Source organism: Stigmatopora argus, chromosome 22 (assembly GCF_051989625.1).
Source record: "Stigmatopora argus isolate UIUO_Sarg chromosome 22, RoL_Sarg_1.0, whole genome shotgun sequence".
NCBI classification, from domain to species: domain Eukaryota; kingdom Metazoa; phylum Chordata; class Actinopteri; order Syngnathiformes; family Syngnathidae; genus Stigmatopora; species Stigmatopora argus.
Window position 1 is genome coordinate 6934852 of NC_135408.1, and position 10580 is coordinate 6945431.

The 10580-nt window shown below is 40.2% G+C and overlaps 1 protein-coding gene across 1 annotated transcript; it reads right to left on the minus strand.

Moving 5' to 3' along the window:
- Positions 1–6990: 6990 nt before the first annotated feature.
- bhlha9 (basic helix-loop-helix family, member a9) lies at positions 6991–7818 on the minus strand. Its single transcript, XM_077593059.1, has one exon. The coding sequence runs from the start codon at positions 7816–7818 to the stop codon at positions 6991–6993; it is 828 nt and encodes a 275-aa protein (XP_077449185.1).
- Between the last annotated feature and the right edge of the window lie 2762 nt (positions 7819–10580).

Here is a 10580-nt window from a genome sequence, read left to right on the forward strand (position 1 = left end):
ACTAGTATGTCCTTGTATTTTATTCTCTGTAAAGTCACATAAAACTTGTATTTTCATTACTCTATGGAAGACTTTTAGTTTTGATTTATTTGCGTTCACTCCTCCGCCATTTGCAGTGTTTTTTTAATGTCATCCAAGTGAAGTGATGTAATCGGATTTCCTTGATTGTTTTTTTTTCTTCTTCTGTAAGCATAGTGTATTCTTTGTATTGTCTAACTTTAATTGATATTCCCCCAAAAGCTCCCAATTGGTCGTAGTTGCTTTTACAGACATCTATCATTTCAAATATTACTTTGCCCCCCCCCTGGCATTACTACATTGAATTCCTAAAAGGTAATCAGTCTGAAGCTTGTGCCTGTGGATAACAACAAGATGTGTGATTGATGCTGGAATGAAATGAAACAAGACATTACTCCAGGAGCATCTAGAGGAGAGTAAAAAAAGAGGTTTGCCAAAAAGTCTTCCCTATGAAGCAGCAAAGCAGGAGTGTGTTCTTTCACAGGATGAAAGTGTTGTTTTCTCTCATTGTGAGGAAAAAACAAAGACGATACAGTACAGCCTTTGTTTATGGCTGTCTTGAATACCACAAAAGCCGAGGTGGAATTGTTTTGATTTCCAAGAGAGAGAGAGAGAGAAAACAATACTTAACAGTTAGACGTAATGTGTGCAGTACTTCTCTGCTAGATTCCATGAATGTGGGAGAGAAGATGGAGTGCCTTTAAAAAATAATGTGGTTGTTGTTGGTTTTAAATTTTAAAATTGTGGAAGCACCACTACACATTGTAGAATGTTGACTGATTAATACTTTGGTGGTTTGTGCACTCACCTGTTTGCACATCTGCCCATTCTCTTTTTCAGGTCTTCCCACTTGGCACGAGTAGACAGCAAGGCTACTGATAATAGGTAGCATAAAAAAGGTGTGTATTGGCAGCAAGTGGCAGCACTGCAAGACAGCGAGCGACATTGAGCAGGTAAAGACTCAACTTTTAAGTAGCCATTGTAAATTTGGGATGATTTTGACACTATTCCAGCTGAGATATTGCAGAGTTCAATAAGTAATCTCAACAGCCAATTTTAGGAAGACAAATGAGAATTCCAACAATATTTTTTAAATAGCATATTTTAAAGATTTTATTTACTAGGAACCCAATATGTTTCTTCAATCACTCCTACTTTTATTTTGTTTGTTTTTATACTTATAAACAATATAAACAACAGCAAACTCCCATTTGGCACATTAAAATGAACTGGACACGTTAAAAAGAAGAAAACAGGGAAAATGTGGTGGGTTATTTTGACATAGGAGAAACACTAACAAGACAGATTTGTGAATATTAATTGTGGTAAATGACCGACTGCTTGTGTAGAAAATATTTCAACTCCCGAAACTGAGAGCCAAAACAAAAGTGTGGCATTGATATTTTTGTCCGCTGCATTATGCAGCTATAAAGGACCATGACTCTAAAGCACTCACACCTCTTACATGAGCTTTAGGAGTCGGCGCTTCTTAAAAGATGAATGCAATATCCTGAAGGCTGTCATGAATAGAGGGTCCTCTAAGCACCATTATTTCTACTTAACATGCAGTCAGAAAAATTGTAGTTCACACAAGGGTAATGAGGCACATTGTAGTAATGGCTAGGAACAGCACACAAGTCTTTCAGTTAATGGGGCACTCAAGGGGAGGATCAGAAGCCCCTCTGGTACTTATTTTAGAATAACGCCCCTCTTTTGAGCCACCTCTTTTAAAAGGTATGCAAGATATTCAAAGCAGAGCACACTTGCCTCTTCCAAATGTTATTCAATGCTCATGTGAAAAGGCAGCTGCAAATGAAAAAAGATAGCTGAATGCTACACTAGGCATTGGACCATATTTGCATTAGAAAATAATCCCACACCCCTGATTAGGACGACATCATGCAATAACAAATCAACAGCGACAATTAAAATATAAATATTTGACATGCAGTAATGTATACCAAACAACAGATTGGAGGAAGTTGGTTTAATCCGTCCGAAAACTGTTTTCGCCCTGCACTAATTAATTATCAGCTGCCACTTTGATGCCTCTGCACACTTGTCTAATGCTTATCACACCCCCGCATACAGACTTTCCATTTCTCAATATCAATAATGGCAATTGTGGCAATTTTGAGTCTGGATTTAGGAAGTTTGCTTAAAAGAATCAATTTATTGACAAGAATTGAAATGAACCGCGACAAAACATACTTCCAAATAAGAAATCAATTTACAGCAAAATACAATATACGTATGCATCCTCCCCCTGCCTGAGGGACGGCAGAACTTCCCCTTCCCCAGCCACTTCATCCAGCTCTTTCGAGAGCATCCTAAGACATTCCTAAGGAGACATAGTATCCCCATCCTGTCCGAGTGAAACATGCCTGGAATACCTCATCGGAGAGGCATCCAGGTAGCATCCTAATCAGATGCCCTGCCCCAACCACTTCATCTGGCTCCTCTCTATGTGGAGGCCCTCCTGAATTTTCCGATGAGGAATATGGTCTTTAAGCCCAATTTCAAACATCTAGCGCCACTGTGACCCTTGTGAGGATAAGCAGAATGGGAAATCAATGGACTCACTGTACGGCACCAAGCATAACTAATCTATATATTTTTTAGTTTTTACCAGTTAAGCTTCGATTCCTGTTATTTGTGCTATTTTAGTCATTGCCTCATCTGTCTAGTTGTCAATATTACAAAGGAGAATTGGTTAAATCACAAGCCACAGTGGCACTGCAGGAAAAAAAGAAAATCTTCATGAAAGGAAACTACAGCCAAACCCTTGAGGACAAGTAAGCGTAACATATAATGTATCTTTATCTATGACTAATGACACAACTTTGATGAAATTCTCCTTTCGGCTTAGCTATTAAACCCAGAGGATGAATATTTAAATACATTGGTACAAAAGTGTATTAAAATCTAGGTTGCCAGGAGAAACCACACTGATCTAATAACCCAGGTTGTGAAAGAACATCAGCTGCTTTGCATCTTCATTTATTCACTCGTCTTGCTTGTCAGCCAATCGCAGGGCATAGGGAGACTGACAGGAGCGTCAAAAGGGATTGAACCCTCGATTTTAGAACTGTGAGCCGGCCGGACTTGCTAACCACTCACCAAAACACTTGGTATGACAAACAATAAAAAAATGGGTAGTTTATCGTGCAACTGAGATTAAGGACAGAAAAAACAAACATCTTTTTCTTCCTCATGAATCTAATCATTCAAGTTTAATAATATTTCTCATCACCCCAAAAAAGAAATTACTTTCACATTTTTTGGAGCTGTATTGAATTGAAAATCTAGGCTAATTAAACGAAGAACTCCCAAAAAGTAAATAATTGATCAGTGTGAGTGGCTGTCCAATGACTTAACAAGGTGTTGTTTTATATTCCCGGAATGGGATCTTGTACAGGTTGACAAATAGGCTTTGAATTGAACAATTTCTTCCTAACAATTATTTAGACCCATTCTGCTAACTAATTTACTACCATTAAGTGATTGAGCCTCTCTGCTGTTCTTCAGGCGTTAAAGTCGAGGTGCTACCAAGCATGACAATGAATTGAACTTAATAAGGCTTAACTGGAAGAAAGAATTCAATTACACTGTAAAATGGCTCATTTAATTGAACGAGCACCAGTACCTCTACAATTTTAAACATAAATAGAAATTCTAATCTAATTAAAAGCAAAAACAAAGCAGCATTGCCACAACAAACAATTTATTACAGCTTTAAAAAATGGGAACTCACTGACTGTTTTATTAAAGTGCAAGACAGACATTTGGTTTATTCTAGACTTTATATTTTTTGTTTATTAAAATACATTGCTGATAATGATTTTTTCCCACATGCTTATACCTCTAAAATGTGAACCTAATTAATTTAGGTTTGCGTCAAAGAATCAACGACACCAAACACAAAAAAAAACGGGTGACGGTTATTGTTTTTTTGGTAGTTTTTTTTTCAGAGATTTGCCAACCCTAGTCACAAATTAATATTAATCTTTAATCTTGCAAAGAAAAGTACAAAAGACAGTAATATTTGATTAAAAAAAAGATCCTGCGACAGATTTTGTTTGATCCTTAAACTCATCTTCCAATTTATTTCCATTAGTGTTAACAATAAGTTACACACCACACATGCACACTAGAATGATTATTGCCTCCTTTAGCAGTTTGCTTCTACATGTCATTAACCTCCCAACTTATCTGGTAGGCTTTTTTTTTCTTCCTGCGGTCACTTTATTACCCCGCTTCCTATAAAATATAATATAAAATCATTCGCTTCAACCATAGCGCAATAAAAGGTCAGGCACTGTTACATTAAATGGTTTGTTATGGCCTTTGACCCTACGATAGCAAAGTTCATCTATTTTGTTAAAGTAAAACTCTAAGAGTGTGGAACCAACTAGGAAATAAAATTATTATTTTCCATTTTTGTAGAGTGAAGGCAACTGAATTCTGGTTATAGTCCAGTGTCTCCATCTCGTGTTCAGTCATGATACTGTTCACCCCTCTTTGGCTCCAAACATCAATAAAACAAGCTACATCTTGTTTCATTAGTTGGAAAATGGCAGAGACACCACTTTACCATTTACTGGGATGAAGCTTTTCCATAATAACAAGTCTGATGCCATGACAAATGATACAATTATGTTGAACACTTCCTTGAGAGGGGAAAAAACAAATTAATAACACATGATTGAAGACTGCTAGAAACAATAAAGGAAAAGTCCGATGCAAAAAAATGGGTTTGATTCCTTTCTTATTTCTCTACATTAGATCATCCACTCTAGTAAATCATGACATCATATTGTAGTGTGTGTGGATTATGTACAATATATCAACATGCATCTTTACTCAGAAGTCTTTGCATCATTTCTGTCATGTTAGCTTGTTTTCTTTTCCGCCACTTTGGCAGACATCAGTGTTGAGGAGGTGGATCTGTCTCAGAAAAACGTGCATTACTAACACACTCCATTCATTTTTGGAGGGGTGGTGGTGTCGTTGAGGTAATTTGTCAGGTGACTCATGCATTATTCAATGAACCTGCAAGAATATTGTCAGCAAACCCAGCAGGTGGAGTAGACAAACACTGTTCTAAAGTAGGGATAATGTTAAGGTATTTTTTTTCTGAAATTGGACTCATGCAAATGATGTCGACAGTATAATCATTTCCTGAATGCAAATGTCACATTTTACAGCTTTGCGGAAAGAAAACTTAAAATTATGAAATCCCTTGATTGAATAACTAGGCTAGGATTTATTTTAATAGAAATGTACAGTGATAACAAGGTCATCCAGATTTATTTTCTTAAGCACCACTTAATCTTCTATTGAAGATGCCCTCCCAGGATCATATAAAATAGTGCATGGTGCTAGGTTCTGCCAAAAAAGGAGTATAATAAGACATGCTGTCATTGAGGGCTGTCAGCCGCCATCGTCTCGCGCTAGTGACTCAAACTTTTCCATTGATTCACGTCTGCTCAAAATATGCCAAAACTGAAGTCGCGTTACTCCTCTTTCACATGTCCTCTTTCTCTTATTTCACTCCCCCTGACTGATGATCTCTTTGTCCGAAATTCCCTTTCCTTCCGGACTGGTAATTGCCACACCAATAAGATTGCTGCGTTTCTCCCCAGGCCCTTGTTGAGAGACCTTTAGGATCTTGGAAAAAAAAAAAAACTTCCCACTTGCATTCGTACCTTCGGGCCAGTGCTGCTCCAACAGGGGATTTCACCGCACTGATGAGGGGGCGCAGTCTTCCTTCCTGAACCCACATAAATCTGTCGGTGAACTCCCTCCAATAATGTAATATTAGAGCTGTTTTTCATGCTACTTGGCAAGGGAGGGAAGGTTTTTGTTGACTAACATAAGCCACTACGGCTTTTAATTTGTCCCTTTTTGATCCACCAGCTGACCCACTCATGCTCATAATCACTGAACTCAGGATTGTCGAAAGAGTTGCCTTGACTGAAATCAGCAAAGATGAGAATCGACGTACTGTGCTTTGATTTTTCCACGCGTTGATAATTTTTCAACGTTTTGTCGCCTGGAAAAATGACAAGAATGGACTTGCGAGGACATTTTTCAAGTGAGTGGAGGACCTCTGTCATCACAGTCACAGAATGCTAAAGGTTGCCGACCTTAGGCTATAATCTAACAAACACTCGCACACAAATGCACACGCACTACTTGCACACATGGACGTGCATACTTAAGTTATTTTAAAAACTGTATCAAAAGTCAAAACGAGCAAATAAGCAACATCCATTGTGACAGGATTAATATCATTTGACAATTTAATTAGAAAATGTATAAAAATGCCTTTGCAAATATACAGTCATGACAAGTATGTAAAAATAAATACATTTTTTAAAGAAAATACGTTGAATAACTTACTTTTTGTTGCACAACCGTAAGCACATAGGTAGATGTGCGTCTCTTATAAAAATGGAAAGGTTATGCTACAAAATTTAAGTCATTCAGCTTTTTTATACTGTGAAGTCATTAACAATGACTATTTTTCCAGAGTAAAGCATTCTTTTACAATATGAACATTGCACATCTAATCCTCCCTGTTAATTATATTTTTTATTGGATTGCTTCTCAAACTCATTTCATTGTTGAGGGCCATTGTGACCATGACATCATGGTATTATTAGATATACAACAAACCTTTTGAAATTTGCTCAGTCTGCTTGAAACATCTATCAATCAATTAACATATTTACATTTTCATAAGAGACAACAATTTGCAATGTTTACATTTCAGCAACAACAAGCAAAAAACATGACTTTAATGCACACTTTCCTTTTCACCAATAGTATGGATTATGACACCGTTGGCCTAGAGTGTATTATAAAAGTCAGTTGATATTATCACCAGAAACAAGCAAAAATATTCATCAGACCCTCCCCCGAGGTCTTTTAACTGTCCACAGCTAACCGTTCTGAGGATGTTTCCTCTTACAGTATGTCTGTGCCGGAATAAAGGCCGTGCTCATGCTTTTGAAAATAGTTCACCTGCCAGGCTGGAGAGGCTTCCACAAAAGTGTCCATGTAGCCTTGGTTACAGGATCCAAACATTGCAGACTGGTACCCCGAGCCGTCGGCCACCTGAGAGTATCGCAGCGGGCTGGGTGAATGGTCACGCGGGCCGCTGCGTGAGGCGTAAAGCTGTCCCTCTGTAGGATAACAAGGGTAGTGTGGCGAAGGGGGGCACGACGAGGCGCCGTTATCCACGTAGATGCGCGAATCCGTTGGCCGTCCGTGCATGGGAGGCTCCTCTTCTGCCCGCATCTGGTGATGAGGGACGGACGCGTACCAGGGAGGGTAACTCTGACATTCCAGATGACCTTTGCTCACCTCCAGGTGAGAAGCCGACGATGACCCGTGGCACTCTCTGTGAGCGCAGGCCTTGCCGGCAGGGTTTGCGCTGAGGAACACGGAAAGAGCAGAGATGCGATTGATGGCCCTTTGCAAGGTGGCGATCTTGGAGAGCCGTTTCCCGCTCAGGTCGTGATTCAGAGCCACCCGTAGAGCGTTGAAGGCTTGGTTGTAGTCCAGGATGCGTTTCCGCTCTCGGACGTTGGCCGCCACCCGTCGGGCTTTGGAGCGAACGGGCCTGTTGCGCTTTTTGCTCGGGCCCTCCTCCGGGTCGCCGGTGCTGCTCGTTGAGCTCTCGCTGTCTCGAAAGCACGTCTGCGGACTGCCTTCGTCCTTTCCTTGGACGAGCGCGGCCAGCTCCGACTCTTCCTCTGAAAACTCCGACTCGGCAAGGCTGCTGCAGCTCATTGTGACTGTCGCTGGCGTTGCGAGAGTGAAAAAGTGGACGCCACGCGACGTGCGGGGCCACGGCTTACTTTTTGCTCCCGCCCCAAGTTTCCGCCGGTGCCTTGTACTCACTTGTGCTTCCACGGGATGCTTTGACTTGCTTTTTAAAGCTCCTGAAGTCACATGGTACAGTCACCTGTGAGGAATGGTGCACTCTCTCCCTCACCGTGTTTATGAGCACCCTCCAGCCAAATTGCACTGTCACCTCCTCTGACTCTCCCTCACATCCTTTACAAGTTTCAACACTTGTGGGTTAGCATTCAAAACAAAACGTACCGGTACGCTTGGAAAGCCTTCGACTTTTCGGCAATATTGCCGCGTCGTCCGAGCGTACCCGTGGTTTCTGTGTTTTGAAACCTTATCTAACGCGGATACGATTTGTCTTACAATTAGATGTCTCACAACTGACGAGTTGACCCTCTCTGTGGCCTGGTTTAAGGGGCCATGTAATTTAGAGTAACTTCCCTGGAAACCATCCTCATAAATCAGGCTTGGGCAGCACCTCGGGACAAGAGCAAAGCCTAAACTTCAAAGAAGGGAAAAACAAGACCAAATACTTTACAATTAGAACCTGCTATTGCTGCCGGCTGGGGCAATCTGTCTTCCAATACCTCCTTACTCCAAAATATAATGGGATTGATAATGGTCATTTAACCCTCTTGTCTTAAGACTTTTTTTTAAATATATGAATACTTGATGTTTGAACTGAATGTTTTTCTGAGCATATTTCATATATGAGAACTAAATCTCGGGGCGGAGTGACTCAGAACAAAACACTCAAAAACAGGAATGGATTTTTAAAACAAAACAAGAAAAAATACTGAGAAAACCAAAGTATTAAATGATAATCAGTATAAAAATCTGCTTAGTAAATTCAATTTTTTTTCTAAAGTATAATTTGCGATTGAATTTTTTTTTCTTCCAATTTTGTCTTTAGATTGCCTTCAAGCATTCGTCCATTCCAACAAGTTGTAAAGCAGTCAGTCAGCTACACACCTTTACTTAACAAAGCTTTCAAATCACCCGCTGATCTTCCGCGTACCTTTTATCTCCGACACATTTTTGAAACGTTGATCCCATGCCGCCAAGTAGAGCACATCCTTGATCACCCACTCGCGATTTATGGCCTCACAAACATTTCAGATTTACTGCAGCGTTGTAAAGAGCGCGCAGACTACAGACTCGTACTCTGCCTGTCCATTCATTTTTGACAGGTGACAACACACCAGTAATTATCAGCCGCCAGGAATAAATCACAAGATTTTATCACGCAGCTCCCTCCACCGGTGATGGAATAACCATTTTCAAGGAAGGGATGCAACCTGTCCAATGGCGTTCAGACGAAGATTTGTAAATCTCCTGCTCAAGCCTCAGTAATGACCAGTTGTTAGCTGTTTGTTATTAGAGGTCTGTGTGCCAAACGTAGATGAATATTACCAAAGGGGTAGTTAAGGCTAATAAGCGAGTAAGGTAGGGGGACGATAACCTTGGTTTTGCAGTGGTATGTTAATGCATGTTTTGGCCATTGCAGGAATTTTTCTCACCTCAATAAAATGCCATCAATGGAAAAAGTGGCACTATAACGGGGTTGTCCAATTTTTTTTCTCCCAGGGACGCGTTAAAAACAAGGATGCAAGGGCCAGCTTGAAATCCTTTTGCTTTTAAATTTTTGGTCGGAATCATTCATTCATTCCTTTTCTGAACCACTTTATCCTCACTAGGGTTGCCGGGGGTGCTGGAGCCTATCCCAGCTGACTTCAGGCCAGAGGTAGGGGACAGCCAATTGCAGGGCACGAGGAGACGGACAACCATTTACTCTCACGCTCATACCTAGGGGCAATTTAGAGTGTCCAATCAGCCTACCATGCATGTTTTTAGAATGTGGGATGAAACCGGATTACCTAAAGAAACCCCACACAGGCCCAGGGAGAACATGCAAACTCCACACAGGTGGACTGCATAGCTGTGACGTGATAACCACTCAATTCGTCAGGCCACCTTGATCGGAATCCAGCTCAGAAAAAAAAAATTGAGTTTTAAAATGTGTTTGAGTATTAACTAGTTGGCTACCATTAGACGCGCAATCCACTTTAACTGATGGGGCTGGAAGGGAACTTCGTTCAGATTGACATTGGGATACTCAGTATTGCACACCACTACTACTGTCAAAAAAATACATATATAAGTTGTCGTCCCACGCAAACTGTAAAAATGATGTTAAATTATTATAATATATGTGTGGTGATTGATGAGCTTCATATCTCTGTATGTAGAAATAACTGATGAGTGATTTGAGAGACACTTCTCATAAAAGTAAGGTGGTGACCATGCAATTAAAAACGAATGTTTTGGTCAGTGACAAGCCGCACTCTTTCATTTAGTCATAAGTCGAACATTAATGCATGCCGTCTTGTTGATTTATGTCATGCAGATCTTGGCTGCTGATGTCATGACACGTTTTCCCAGCAAAGGAATTTGGCTACCTTTCCTCCCCTGCCCTGAATCCTAATATGAATCATTCCGTTTAAGGTGACTGGACCAAACTGGAGAATCACGATGTGAGTATTGAAAGAAAAAAAAGTATATTTACTGCACAAAAATGATTGTTTGCTTAGTTTTTTTTCTGAGACTTTGCATCCAACTGAAGCAAAGAAGAGGTTTTTAGACACTAACATGTATGTTCATCAGACATTCTTTCCAAAGAGAAGTCAGTCATTATACTG

What these genes read in the sequence shown, in the direction of transcription:
- bhlha9 (XM_077593059.1), bottom strand. Translation starts at nt 7,818, where the DNA reads ATGAGCTGCAGCAGCCTTGCCGAGTCGGAGTTTTCAGAGGAAGAGTCG.